The sequence below is a fragment of the Podospora anserina genome, chromosome 1, assembly GCF_000226545.1.
Source record: "Podospora anserina S mat+ genomic DNA chromosome 1, supercontig 6".
NCBI classification, from domain to species: Eukaryota; Fungi; Ascomycota; class Sordariomycetes; order Sordariales; family Podosporaceae; genus Podospora; species Podospora anserina.
In genome coordinates this window covers 626,245-641,213 of record NW_001914851.1, presented here as the reverse complement: position 1 = coordinate 641,213, position 14,969 = coordinate 626,245, and the positions used below count along the sequence as shown (strand labels likewise).

Here is a 14,969-nt window from a genome sequence, read left to right as displayed (position 1 = left end):
TTGTGCATTTTGTTTGCACCAAGATTACTTTTTTTTGTTGCAGGAAGCCACACCGATCACATCCAGTCACGATTGCTTCGTTTACGCTTGTAATTTGTCCCCCCCCCCCCGCGGCCCCGAACTGAAAGACGTCCGAGAAAACGAACGATGAGATCGGCTTTTTCATAAGTCAACAAATCCAATACTACCTCCAACCCAACTCCCGCTCTTTGCTTCGCGAACGAAAAGAGGGGAAATCAAAATTACCACACAAACATGGAAGCGGCAACGCCTCCCCCGGCCACGAGCCCGGGCCCCTCGAACGGCGTCGGCGGTACGCCCTTTGCCTCTGTCGATGTAGCCCGGGTCATCGATCATATTGCTGTACTGTTGCAAGCTACGCTCGGCGCAACTCGACTGGAGCTTGAATCCCCCGGCAGTTTGCTATCTGGAACCCGGTATCAGGATACTTGGCAACGATGCTCTCGATGGGCCTTGGACACACAAGTCGCCCTTACCATTCAAAAGGACATTGTCGAGTTGGAGCCTATCGAGGAGGACCTCATCGAGGAAGATGTTAGTGTCATTTCTGAAGGTCAGAACATCGATTTGGTGAAAGAGGCACGAAAATCCAGGATTAACAGCGGTGCAGATGGACCTACGCATGTCTACAGTCTTACGTCTGATATGTCCTCGTCTGCAACCTCGACCACCGTCGGTTTTCTTGTGATCCTGAAGCGTGCACAGCCTCTGGACGCATCCATCCCCTTGACCTCCCAAATCCAGATGCTCAACCTTCCCGGCCCAGCCTACACGGCGGTGAACGCTGGTGACCAGGGCTCCATCACTTCCCCGTACGAGGTTCTTCAACTTTATCTTCATAACGGTCTGGCGCCATATTTTGATGCGAGCACCAAGAGCCGGCAGCAGGCGGCCAGCACTGGAAGAGGCCGCGCAGATGCAGACGCAAAGACTGGCATTCCTGTCACCAAGAAGCGCTGGACCGAGCTCGAGCTCAGCTTGTCCCATCTGCAGCAAAATGTTGAGATCCCCGAGGTTTCTCTGCCCTTCCACCCTGTTGTGCAGGCCGCACTCGACCAGGCAAGAGAAAAGCAGACGAAACCTACTATTGATCTGATTCCTGCGCAATTCCTCACAGACAGCGGTTTTCTCAACAATCTCCAGGCCACGGTAAACAGCTGGATCAAGTCGATCCAGGTTATCACTAAGATGACGAGGGACCCGAACACAGGCCCGGCTAACCAGGAGATCAACTTTTGGCTTTCCATGGAATCAGCATTGGAAGGCATCGAAAGCCAGCTTAGGAGCGAAGGTGTCACGCTTACCCTTGAGGTTCTCAAGCATGCGAAACGTTTCCAGGCTACAGTCAGTTTTACCGCAGACACTGGCTTGAAAGAGGCGATGGAAAAGGTGCAAAAGTACAATCAGCTCATGCGGGACTTTCCCCTTGATGAACTGCTCTCTGCTACCACCCTCCAGAAAGTGGAAGATTCGGTTGGCCAAATTTTTGCTCACTTGAACAAGAAGCTTAGGATCTGTCCCTACCCAATTCATCGCGCCCTTCCGCTTGTCGGGGCTATCTCGGCCGATTTGGACGAGGCTCTCCACCGCCTGTTGCCAGGCCTGGAGCTTGTCAAGCTCGACTACCAGGAGTTCAGCCGGGTTATCAAGCAGGCCGATTCCATCTTCAGAGTCTGGGATGACAGCATCAAGGAATTCACCAACGTGGCTCGTGATGTTACACGTCGTCGAAACGAGAGGTTTATTCCCATCAAGATCAACCCTAGGCACGGCGACCTGCAGGCTCGTCTTAAATATGTCGCCACGTTCCGTGCCAACCACGAGCAGCTGCAGCGGACTATTGTCAATGTTCTTGGGCCCAAGACCGATGTGAATGGTGTCTCAGAGGGTGCCAACGGCACGGTCGTGGTGGAGGAGATTGGTGACGTTGACGCCGTTGAGGAGGTGAAGCAAGCCTGGGAGGGCTTGAAAGACGTTGACTTGCTTGATGTCACTCCTGAGGGAACGGCCAAGTGGGCTCGCGCCGAGAACACGTACAATGAGCGAACGTCCCGCGTCGAAAACTCCATCATCGCCCGTCTTCGCGACCGGTTGGCGACTGCGAAGAATGCCAACGAGATGTTCCGTGTCTTTTCCAAGTTCAACGCCCTTTTTGTGCGCCCCAAGATTCGCGGTGCTATCGCCGAGTATCAGACCCAGCTTATCGACAATGTCAAACAGGCCATCACCGCCTTGCACGAGCGGTTCAAGCAGCAGTATGGTCACTCAGAGGCACACGCCATGGCCCAGCTTCACGATCTTCCTCCTGTTTCCGGAGCCATCATTTGGGCTCGGCAGATTGAGCGGCAGCTTGACACATACATGAAGAAGGTGGAGGATGTTCTCGGTGCTGATTGGGCTATGCATGCCGAGGGTCAAAGACTCCAAGCCGAAGGTGATTTGTTCCGCAAGAAGCTCGATACTCGGCCTATCTTCGAGGCCTGGTTGCATGATGTGCAGCGGAAGCAGATCACGATCTCGGGTCTCTTGTTCAACATTAACAGGATCCGCTCCGCCGGAAATGTGCTGGAGCTCGCAGTCAATTTCGACGCTCAAGTCATCGCCCTCTTCAAGGAGACTAGGAACTTGGTCTGGCTCAGCTTCCCAGTTCCCCACTCAGTCAACAATGTCGCAAAGGAGGCCAAGCGAGTGTATCCCTATGCTGTCAGTCTCATGGAAAGCGTTAGGACGTTTGCGCAGACCAACCGCCAGATCAATGACATGTCTGAGGTTTCGGTGCTGCTCAGCGGTTACCGCGAAGGGGTGTATCTCTTGATCGCCAAGGGAATCTCTCTGAGGTGGGAATCGTTTGTCAATACGTACGAAGTGCATTTTAAGAACCACGCGCAGAGTGCCATTGACAGCAATTACACCAAGAACGGAGAGAGCAAGCATGTCAAGTTTGTCAAGGATTTCGCCCTAGCAGTATCCCTCCTCCAGACCAAGACACTTCAGCTGGCCAACATTCATGGATCGGTGGAAAAAGCGCTTGCGGAACTGGAGAAGTGCCCTTATGAAGTCAAGGAATTTGAGGGCCGGCTGACTGCCATTCAGACAGCCGTTGATACACTCAACTTGGAGCAGTATGTTAACCTTGGCTTCTGGGTGGATCGCATGAACAAGCAAATCAAGGCCATCCTTCTCGCCCGTCTTCAGCATGCTGTTCAGGCTTGGATTGAGGCCTTTGAGGAGGAGTACTTGGAGGACAGGAGTGATCGGAAGAGAACACTCGAGACTGTCAACGCCCCCAAGACTGATGTTCCTGTCATCAAGAAGCTCATTCACGAAATCACCATGCGGAACCAAGTCATCTATCTGGACCCGCCTCTTGAGTTTGCCAGAGCAAGCTGGTTTTCCCAGTTGCAAGAGTGGATCGGTGTCATTTGCAACCTGAAGAAGATCAAGGCCACCCGGTACCAGATGACCATCAGCACGACGGTAGAGGACGAAGCGCGCTTTGACGACCTGCCTAGTGAGTGCACGGATGCTCTCTTGCGTGTGCAGACGTCAGTCGAGAAAAAGATTCGTGAGATTGGCGCCTATGTCGACAAATGGCTGCAATTCCAGTCTTTGTGGGATCTCCAGTCGGAGCATGTGTATGATGTTCTCGGCGACCAACTGTCGAGATGGCTTCAGCTTCTCCAAGAAATCAGAAAGACGCGCCAGACCTTTGACACCACCGAGGTCAGCCGTTCCTTTGGCCACATCACCATCGACTATGACCAAGTTCAGACGAAGGTCAATGCGAAGTACGACCAATGGCAGCATGACATTCTCATGAAGTTTGCCAGCCGGCTCGGCACTCGCATGCGCGAGGTTCACGCCGAGATTGAGAAGGCTCGTAAGGACCTCGAGGGCCAGGCTATGGCGGCCAACTCCACGGCCGAGGCTGTGCAGTTCATCACCATTGTCCAAACCTGCAAGCGCCAGGTGAAGCTCTGGGCGCCTGAGGTGGAGACCTTCAGGCAGGGAGAGTCAACCCTCGTGCGCCAGCGCTATCAGTTCCCTAATGACTGGCTGCATGCTGAGCAAGTGGATGGCATGTGGGATATGCTCAATGAGTTGCTCGCCCGCAAGTCCAAGATTGTGCAAGACCAGACCGACGCGCTCCGTGCCAAGATCATTGCCGAGGACAAGGTGGTTATCGACAAGATCAACGAGGTTGCCGTTCAGTGGAACGAAGAGAAGCCTGTCTCGGGTACCATTGCCCCCGATGTTGCTTCTGCTACCCTCAGCACCTTTGAAACTCGTATCACCAAGCTGCAGGATGACTCGGCCATGGTTTCGAAGGCCAAGGAGGCTCTCGACCTGCCCGCCACTCCTGACACGTCTCTCGGCGTGATTCTTGAAGAAGTTCAGGACTTCAAGTCTGTCTGGGCGTCACTCTCCACCATCTGGAAGAACCTTAATGAGCTGCGCGAGATTCTGTGGAACAGCGTCCAGCCAAGAAAGATCCGGTCCTCTATCGACAACTTGATCAAGATGACCAAGGATATGCCCAGCAGGATGCGCCAGTATGCCGCTTTCGAGCACATTCAGAACATCCTCCGTCAGTTCATGAAGGTCAACCCCATGCTGGCTGAGCTCAAGTCGGAAGCTGTTCGTGACAGACACTGGATCAAAATCTACAAGCAGATCAAGCCTGGCAAGCGGTACTCGCCTGTCTCAATGACGCTGGGTGACGTGTGGGACCTCAACCTTGTGGCGACCGAGGTCATCGTCAAGGACATCATTATCCAGGCGCAGGGAGAAATGGCGCTGGAGGAGTTCTTGAAGCAAGTCCGCGAGACCTGGACTGGCTACGGACTCGAGCTCGTCAATTACCAGAACAAGTGCCGTCTCATCCGTGGCTGGGATGATTTGTTTGCTAAATGCAGTGAGAATCTCAATTCGCTGCAGGCCATGAGGCATTCACCTTATTACAAGGAGTTCGAGGAGGAGGCCACTGCTTGGGAGGACAAGCTGAACCGTGTGCACGTTTTGTTTGACGTCTGGATTGACGTGCAGCGCCAGTGGGTGTACCTCGAGGGTGTGTTCACCGGCAATGCCGATATCAAGCACCTGCTCCCCATCGAGTCTTCTCGCTTCCAGAACATCAACAGCGAGTTCTCGGCTGTGATGAAGAAGGTGTACAAGCAGCCCAATGTGTTGGATGTTCTCAACATTCCCAATGTGCAAAAGTCTCTCGAGCGTCTGGCTGAGCTGCTCAACAAGATTCAGAAGGCGCTTGGTGAGTACCTCGAGAAGGAGCGTGTCTCATTCCCGCGCTTTTACTTTGTTGGTGACGAAGACTTGCTGGAGATGATCGGTAATAGCAATGACACCATGCGCATTGCCAAGCACTTCAAGAAGATGTTTGCTGGTCTTAACGGTCTGACTATGGAGGAGGAAGGTGTTATCACTGGCTTCACATCAAAAGAAGGAGAGGTGGTTCGTCTCAAGAAGGAGATTAACCTTGTCAAGACGCCCAAGATCAATGATTGGTTGGCCTTGTTGGAGAATGGCATGAAGGCTACGCTTGCTGAGCTGTTGGCTGAGGCTGTCGAGGACTTCACTCCTATCTTCAACAGCGGTGAGATCAACCGGGAGGCGCTCAACAAGTTCATGACGGCGTATCCCAGTCAGATTGTTGTGCTTGCCACTCAGGCTGTCTGGACTACTGCGGTTGAGCAGGCGCTTGCTGAGGGCGGCCAGAGTCTGCCAGCGCTCTTTGAGCGTGAGGTCCAAGTTCTTCGCCTGCTTGCTGATACGGTCCTGGGCGATCTGGAGGTGCTGCTGAGGAAGACATGCGAGCAGCTTATCACCGAGTGTGTTCACCAGCGGGATGTCATTGAGAGGTTAATCAAGGTCAACGCCAGCTCCAACACACACTACCTGTGGCTTCTTCAGATGCGGTATGTGTACACACCTGAGGGAGACTTCTTACAGCGTCTGCACATCAAGATGGCCAACGCCAAGCTCAACTACGGCTTTGAGTATCTTGGTGTTCCTGAGAGGCTTGTCCGCACTCCTCTCACGGATAGATGTTTCCTTACCCTCACCCAGGCTCTTTGCCAACGCTTGGGTGGCTCGCCTTATGGTCCTGCCGGTACGGGCAAAACAGAATCCGTCAAGGCTCTCGGTGTCCAGCTCGGTCGGTTCACCTTGGTGTTTTGCTGTGACGACACGTTTGATTTCCAGGCCATGGGTCGCATCTTCCTTGGTATCTGCCAGGTCGGCGCTTGGGGTTGTTTCGATGAGTTCAACCGTCTGGAGGAGAGGATTTTGTCTGCCGTCTCTCAGCAGATTCAGAATATCCAGCTTGGTCTGAAGCAAGGTGCTGAAGACGACAAGGCTCAGATTGAACTCGTTGGTCGCCAGCTGAAGGTGAACGCCAACACGGGTATCTTTATCACCATGAACCCTGGCTATGCTGGTCGTTCCAACTTGCCAGACAACTTGAAGAAGCTGTTCAGGAGTGTTGCCATGTCCAAGCCAGACAAGGAGCTCATTGCCGAGGTCATGTTGTACTCGCAGGGTTTCAGCCAGGCCAAGCAGCTGTCGAAGCACACTGTTCCATTTTTCGATCAGTGCTCGCAGAAGCTGTCCAAGCAAGCTCATTACGACTTTGGTCTTCGTGCGCTCAAGAGTGTGCTTGTCAGTTCTGGCGGGCTGAAGCGTGCTCGCTTGACGCAGGAGGGAGAGCTAGGCTCGGAGGAGGTCGTTGAGCCTGAAATTCTTGTGCAGAGTATCCGGGAGACCATTGCGCCCAAGCTGATCAAATCGGATGTGGAGATTATGATGGGCATTGAGGAGACTTGCTTCCCTGGTGTCAAATATGTTCCTGCCAGCCTGGAGAAGCTTCGGGGGGCGATTCAGCGGTTGGCTGCGGAGAGGCAGCTGGTTGTCAACGATACTTGGATGACCAAGGTGTTGCAGCTGTACCAAATCCAGGGCATTCACCACGGTGTCATGATGGTCGGTAGTGCTGGTTCGGGCAAGTCTTCTGCTTGGAGGCTGCTCTTGGATGCGTTACAGCAGGTTGAGAATGTGGAGGGTGTGTCCCATGTCATCGACAGCAAGGTCATGTCCAAGGAGGCGCTGTACGGAAACCTCGATTCGACTACCAGAGAGTGGACCGATGGTCTGTTCACGAGTATTCTGCGCAAGATTGTCGACAACCTGCGTGGTGAGGACACAAAGCGTCACTGGATTTTGTTCGATGGCGATGTCGATCCCGAGTGGGTTGAAAACTTGAACAGCGTGCTCGACGACAACAAGCTTCTCACGCTGCCCAACGGTGAGCGTCTCAACCTGCCACCCAATGTCCGCATCATGTTTGAGGTGGAGAATCTCAAGTATGCCACCCTCGCCACTGTCAGCCGCTGCGGTATGGTCTGGTTTAGTGAGGATACCGTCACACCGAACATGCTGGTCACCAACTATATTGAGACGCTGCGGTCTGTTGCGTTCGAGGATCTGGATGAGGATGCTGTCGCTACTGGGCAGAGCTCGGCCAAAGCTCTTGCTGTTCAGGCTCAGGCAGCCGGCTTGCTACAGGCCTATCTCACGACTGATAACCTCATCAATGAAGCGCTACAGCAAGCTGAGGGCTTCAATCACATCATGGAGTTCACCATTGCTCGTGTCCTTAATACCATGTTCTCTCTGCTGAACAAGGCTGTTCGCGATATCATCGAGTACAACAGTCAGCATGTCGACTTCCCTCTGGAGCCTGAGCAGGTCGAGAATTACATCTCCAAGAAGCTTTTGCTGGCACTCGTCTGGGCTTTGACGGGTGATTGCCCATTGAATGACCGCAAGCAGTTTGGTGACAAGGTTGCTGGTCTGGCCAGCTTCGGCTCCCCTCCTCTGGACAACACAAACTCGCTCATCGACTTTGACGTGTCGTTGCCCAAGGCTGAATGGACACCTTGGCAGAACCAGGTACCTACCATCGAAGTCAACACTCACTCGGTCACGCAGACGGATGTTGTCATTCCCACGCTGGACACTGTTCGCCATGAGGATGTTCTCTACTCGTGGCTTGCTGAGCATAAGCCTCTGTTGCTGTGCGGTCCTCCTGGTTCCGGTAAAACAATGACGCTGTTCAGCGCTCTCCGCAAGCTTCCCAACATGGAAGTCGTCGGCCTCAACTTTTCTAGCGCGACGACGCCTGACTTGCTGATCAAGACGTTTGAGCAATATTGCGAGTACAAGAAGACGCTTAACGGAGTCATGCTTTCGCCCACACAAATTGGCCGCTGGCTTGTCATCTTCTGCGACGAAATCAACTTGCCCGCCCCCGACAAGTACGGTACTCAGCGTGCAATTTCTTTCCTCCGTCAGCTCGTCGAACACAACGGCTTCTGGAGGACTTCAGACAAGTCCTGGGTCACCCTTGACCGCATCCAATTCGTCGGTGCTTGCAACCCGCCTACTGATGCTGGCCGTACCCCCATGGGTCCCCGTTTCCTGAGACATGCCCCCCTTATCATGGTTGATTACCCTGGCGAGGTCTCGCTCATGCAGATTTATGGCACCTTCAACTCGGCGGTTCTCAAGATCATTCCTTCGCTCCGTGGCTATGCCGAGCCGCTCACGCAGGCCATGGTTAAGCTGTATCTCGAGTCACAGCAGAGGTTCACACCCAAGATTCAGCCCCATTACGTCTACAGTCCTCGTGAACTCACCAGATGGGTGCGCGGTGTGTATGAGGCTATTCGGCCGCTGGAGACGTTGTCAGTGGAAGGTCTCATTCGAATTTGGGCCCATGAAGCGTTGCGCCTGTTCCAAGATCGTCTGGTTGCCGAAGAGGAGCGCAAATGGACCGATGATGCTGTCCGCAGAATCGCCATGGAGTACTTCCCCACCATTGATGAGCAAAAGGCGCTTGGTGGACCAATCCTGTTCTCCAATTGGCTCTCAAAGAACTATGTGCCTGTTGACCGCGAGCAGCTTCGCGACTTCGTCAAGGCCAGACTCAAGACCTTTTGCGAAGAAGAGGTCGATGTCCCGCTTATCCTGTTCAATGACGTCTTGGAGCACGTGCTGCGCATTGATCGTGTGTTCAGACAGCCGCAGGGACATCTTATTCTTATTGGTGTCAGCGGTAGTGGCAAGACTACGCTGTCTAGGTTCGTGGCTTGGATGAATGGCTTGAAGGTGTTCCAGATCAAGGTTCATGGCAAGTACTCGGCGGAAGACTTTGATGAGGATCTGAGGGAGGTGTTGAGGAGGTGCGGCTGCAAGGGGGAGAAGATGTGCTTCATTATGGACGAGTCGAATGTGCTGGATTCGGGTTTCCTGGAGAGGATGAATACTCTGTTGGCCAATGCTGAGGTGCCGGGTCTGTTTGAGGGTGATGATTTGGCTGCGTTGATGACGGCTTGCAAGGAGGGTGCTCAGCGACAGGGGTTGTTGTTGGATTCACAGGAGGAGCTGTACAAGTGGTTCACGGGGCAGATTGTCAAGAACTTGCACGTGGTGTTCACCATGAACCCGCCGGAGGATGGCTTGAGTTCCAAGGCTGCGACGTCGCCTGCGCTGTTCAACCGTTGCGTGCTCAACTGGTTTGGTGACTGGTCCGATCAGGCCTTGTTCCAGGTCGGTCATGAGCTCACGCACTCTGTGGACTTGGACAGGTCAAACTGGGCTGCTCCCGATACAATTCCTGTGGCGTACCGCAGTCTTAACCTGCCGCCGTCGCACAGAGAGGCGGTCGTCAACTCCATGGTGTATATTCACTACTCGTTGCAGCGGTTCAACAGCAAGCTCCTCAAGCAGCAGGGCAAGGTCACTTTCCTTACTCCGAGACATTTCCTGGACTTTGTGGCGCAGTATGTCAAGCTGTACAATGAGAAGAGAGAAGATTTGGAGGAGCAACAGAGGCATTTGAATGTTGGGTTGGAGAAGCTGAGAGATACGGTCGACAAGGTTCGGGATTTGAGGGTCAGTCTGGCGGAGAAGAAGGCCCAGCTTGAGCAGAAGGATGCGGAGGCCAATGAGAAGCTGCAGAGGATGGTTGCTGATCAGCGTGAGGCTGAGCAGAGGAAGAATGCTTCGTTGGAGATTCAGGTTGCGCTTGGGAAGCAGGAGGCTGAGGTTGCTTCTCGCAAGAAGTTTGTGTTGGAGGATTTAGCCAAGGCCGAACCGGCTGTTGAGGCGGCCAAGGCTAGTGTCGGCAACATCAAGAAGCCCCAGCTTACCGAAGTCAGGTCCATGTCTGCGCCTCCACCTGGTGTCAGGCTGGCGCTCGATTCAGTCTGCACATTGATTGGTCACAAGGTCAACGATTGGAAGCAGATTCAGGCTGTTGTCCGTCGTGATGATTTCATCGCCAGCATCATCAACTTTGACAATGAGAGGCAGATGACCAAGGCGCTGAGGATGAAGATGCGGAACGAGTTCTTGGCCAACCCCGAGTTTACCTTTGAGAAGGTCAACCGTGCCTCCAAGGCTTGCGGTCCGCTTGTCCAGTGGGTTGAGGCGCAGGTGCAGTACGCCGAGATTTTGGACCGTGTTGGGCCGCTGAGAGAGGAAGTGCGGCAGCTCGAGGAACAGGCTCTCCAGACCAAGGCTGAGGCCAAGGCGGTCGAGCAGACGATTGAAAACCTCGAGGCTAGCATTGCCACTTACAAGGTTGAGTATGCGTCGTTGATCAGCGAGACGCAGGCTATCAAGTCGGAGATGTCAAGGGTGCAATTCAAGGTCGACCGCAGTGTCAAGCTGCTCGATAGCTTGTCGAGTGAGAGGACACGCTGGGAGGAGGGCAGCAAGTCGTTCGAGACGCAGATCAGCACACTGGTGGGCGATGTGTTGGTTGCTGCTGCTTTCTTGGCGTACAGCGGTCTCTATGACCAGGTGTTCAGAAAATCGATGATGGAGGATTGGCTGCACCAGCTGCATCTCAGTGGTATTCAATTCAAGCAGCATAATCCTGTTACGGAATACCTCTCGACGGCCGATGAGAGGCTCAGCTGGCAGGCCAACACGCTGCCTGTGGACGACCTGTGCACAGAAAACGCCATCATCTTGCAGCGCTTCAACCGGTACCCGCTCATCATCGACCCCTCGGGCCGTGTCACTGAGTTCTTGCAGCGCGAGTGCAAGGACCGCCGGCTTACCGTGACCAGCTTCTTGGATGATTCGTTCACCAAGCAGCTCGAGAGTTCTCTCCGTTTCGGTAACCCGATCCTCATCCAGGATGCCGAACATCTCGACCCTGTGCTCAATCATGTGCTCAATAAGGAGTACCAAAAGACTGGTGGTCGTGTGCTGATCCAGCTTGGAAAGCAGCAGATCGATTTCTCGCCTGCGTTCAAGATTTACCTTTCCACGCGGGATCCTTCGGCCACCTTTGCTCCTGATATTTGCTCGCGGACGACATTTGTCAACTTTACTGTCACTCAGAGCAGTTTGCAAACCCAGTCTTTGGCTGAGGTGCTCAAGTCTGAGCGTCCTGATGTTGATGAGCGTCGTTCCAACCTCATCAAGTTACAAGGAGAGTTCAAGGTTCATCTTCGACAGCTTGAGAAGCGTCTGCTGCAAGCGCTCAACGAATCTCGTGGCAATATACTGGATGATGACAATGTCATCGAGACTCTCGAGACTCTCAAGACGGAGGCGGCCGAGATTTCAACCAAGATGAGCAACACCGAGGGTGTTATGGCCGAGGTGGAGGAGATCACGCTGCAGTACAACATCATTGCCAGATCTTGCAGTGCTGTCTTTGCTGTCCTCGAGCAGCTGCACTACATCAATCACTTCTATCAGTTCTCGCTGCAGTATTTCCTGGATATCTTCCACTCGGTCTTGCACGGCAACCCGCACTTGGAGGGGGAGCAGAATCATAACGTCAGGAGAGATCTCATTGTCAAGGATCTCTTCGTGGCTGCCTTCAAGCGAACTGCTCTGGGTCTGTTGCAAAAGGACAGGATCACGCTTGCCATGCTGCTTGCTCAGGCATCGCCCTACAAAATGGACAAGGGCCTGTTGGATGTTATACTTGATGAAAAGGTTGAGGGTAAGGACCTCTCGACTGACATTGGCGCCAAGGACGAGGTCTTTGCTCGGGCCAAGCGTATCACTGCTCTCAAGGACAAGATTGAGAATGTGCCTGAGGCGGACTGGGACAAGTTTCTTTCGGAGGAGCTTGCTGAGAACTTCGTGCCCAAGATCTGGGATGACAGTGTTGCTGAGACGGATCGTGCTCTCATATCGCTGCTCTTGGTCAAGCTTTTCCGTCTTGATCGGTTCGTCCCTACTGCCGAACGGTTTGTAACATTGGTGTTTGGCAATGATCTGTTTGACATTGTCGAGGATCTCAAGCAGACTGTCGATCAGGTTTCTGCTACTCGCCCCATTTCCCTTGTCTCTAGCCCTGGCTTTGACGCCTCTTACAAGGTTGACAGTCTGGTTGAGCGCATGCGTGTCCGCTGCACCAACATTGCCATGGGTTCCAACGAAGGTCTGGCCAGTGCGGACAAGGCTATCAGCAATGCTGCCCAGACTGGCTCTTGGGTTCTCATCAAGAATGTCCACTTGGCTCCTACTTGGCTTCAGTCACTTGAGAAGCGGATGGAGAGCCTGAACCCGAACCCAGAGTTTAGACTGTTCCTGTCTATGGAGTCTTCGCCAAAGATTCCTGTTAACCTGCTGAGAGCATCCCGAGTGTTGATGTACGAGCAGCCTGCTGGTGTGAGGGCCAATATGAAGGACTCGATGGGCTCGCTGAGCACAAGGAGCGTCAAGTCACCTGTGGAGAGAACGCGACTGTATCTGTTGCTGTCGTTCCTGCATGCTGTGGTGCAGGAGAGGTTGCGGTATGCCCCCAATCTGGGTTGGAAGGGGTTCTGGGAGTTCAACGATGCTGATGTAAGTCCCTCCGAACAACCTTTGCTGGAAATTGACAGGACGCTAACATGGAAAATAGTACGAATGCTCCGCCTTTGTCATTGACACTTGGATCGACGTCGCCGCACAAAACCGCACCAACATTGCGCCGACCAACATTCCCTGGGACATGATCCGGTACTTGATCACAGAAACCTACGGAGGCAAGATTGACGACGAAGGGGACATGAACATGCTGCGGCAAATCGTATCTACTTTCTTGACCCCGGCCGCGTTTGATATTGGTCACAAGCTTGTCGAGGCCACGCCCGAGACGGGGAGCGAGGAGCTGGTTGTTCCCAGCGGAACGTCCCTTCAGGAGTTTATGGGGTGGATCCAGAGGCTGCCTGAGAGAGAGCCGCCTACGTATTTGGGGTTGCCGGCGAATGCGGAGAAGTTGTTGCTTGTTGGGTTGGGGAGGAGCTTGATTGGGAATCTGAAGAAGGTGGTGGATTTGCTGGATGAGGGTGAGGTTTTGATGGAGGTTTAGGGGAGCCGAATGGTGAAATGGGGGTGGCTTAAAGGGGTGAGAAGGGTGTATGATAATTTGTTGGGTCAATATTGTGTACAAGTCAAGGTTGTTGTGAGGACATGTTGGAGTGTGAATAGTGGTATAGCCGTTTGACAGTGTATCTTGTTTGTTTTGCTTGGGGAGAATAAATGTTTGGCGCAAGTTGTTTTATGGAGTTGAATTGCTGTGAATGTCAAGTTTGGGTGTACGTTCTGCAAGGATCCCTCCGGTTCTGGGCTTCGAAGAGTCAGCAGCGAAACCGGCTTGTCCAAGGGAGACACTTGACAGCATCCATTCACCAAAACCCTCTTGATAACAAATCGTTCCATCATCCTTGCGAGAAAAAAGCCGAGCCGTGATTGCACCTGCAAGTCCTCTACGTCATGTAACCCACCCCCAATCTCCCAACCGCAGGCAACTGGCAACAACCGGAAAAGTGATTGATAGAACTCCCATCCGCCTCGGCCGGTCATTTTCCTCCGGTTCATCTCCAAATCAAGCTTTGCAACTCATCGGTACCGGCAGAATGGAGCTGCGAGCACGGCAACGTCGGTGATAAAGGCCGAGTCCGCGATCGTTTGATGTTGAGGGTTGCTGTTGTATCTGTCCGCGTATCGCCTTCTTGGTTGTAGTCAGCATATCCACTACATCTACCCGGATACCTGAGGGTCCGGAGATATGACGAAGTTATTCTGCCACCTCTCAAGTTTGCGGATTCTGTTGGTCGTCTTTTTTGCTGCAGAACTGTCAATCGTTATTTTGTGAGTGGGCTGGCGGTGTTTCAAATTGATGATGACATCACATCTCTCTTCATCCTCACCACCATCCTGGTAACCATCTCGACGGTTTTGACAAACATGGAGGCTTTTGTTTGTTTGTCTCGATCTCAAGCATCAATGAATCGAATGCTATGCAAGGTACGGGAGACAGTAACGATATACCACCCCCTCCTCCCCATCATGGAGGGTGACCACCAAACGGCATTGGGTGCACGCCGTCAGGGGATCTTCAGGGGTAAAAGAAACCACAACCTCAACCACCCATTGTTACACCCAGCAACCGGAAAATCCGGCTCCCATTTATTTGCCAGAGGAGAAAAATGATATTCAGGCACGACTTCCCTTTCCATCCCCACCCCTCCCTACCAAAGCTTGTTCCTGTCTGGATCGTCCCCAAATCTCACCCAATCCCATCGTTTGATGATGTGGTGGTTGGTTTCATGCATGTCAAAAAGGAAGATGCGATTCTCGATCTTGCCAACCAGAACCAAAATCGTTGCGCTATTCACGCAGTCACCTGTAGTATGCCCGTAGCACCCACAGTCGTCATCATCATCATCATCATCATCCAACAGCTCCACTTTGTCAAAGAGGCAGTGTCATTGCTTTCAGAATCCGGGGGAAGAAAAAAATCAGGTACGGGCGGCACAGTTCGAATCTCACCGGTTCGGAGGCCGGAAATCACGACCTCAGAGCTCCAAGCTTGGCCAATGATATTTGGATAGCCGTTTCTCATCTGCCTAACT

At 53.1% G+C, this 14,969-nt stretch overlaps 1 protein-coding gene across 1 annotated transcript; it reads left to right on the top strand.

The window, feature by feature from the left end:
- Window positions 1–255: 255 nt before the first annotated feature.
- PODANS_1_23110 (uncharacterized protein) lies at window positions 256–13,423 on the top strand (the record flags this gene model as incomplete). Its single annotated transcript, XM_001906597.1, has 2 exons — window positions 256–12,915; window positions 12,974–13,423. 2 exons carry the CDS (start codon window positions 256–258, stop codon window positions 13,421–13,423), a joined length of 13,110 nt encoding a protein of 4,369 aa, XP_001906632.1.
- Between the last annotated feature and the right edge of the window lie 1,546 nt (window positions 13,424–14,969).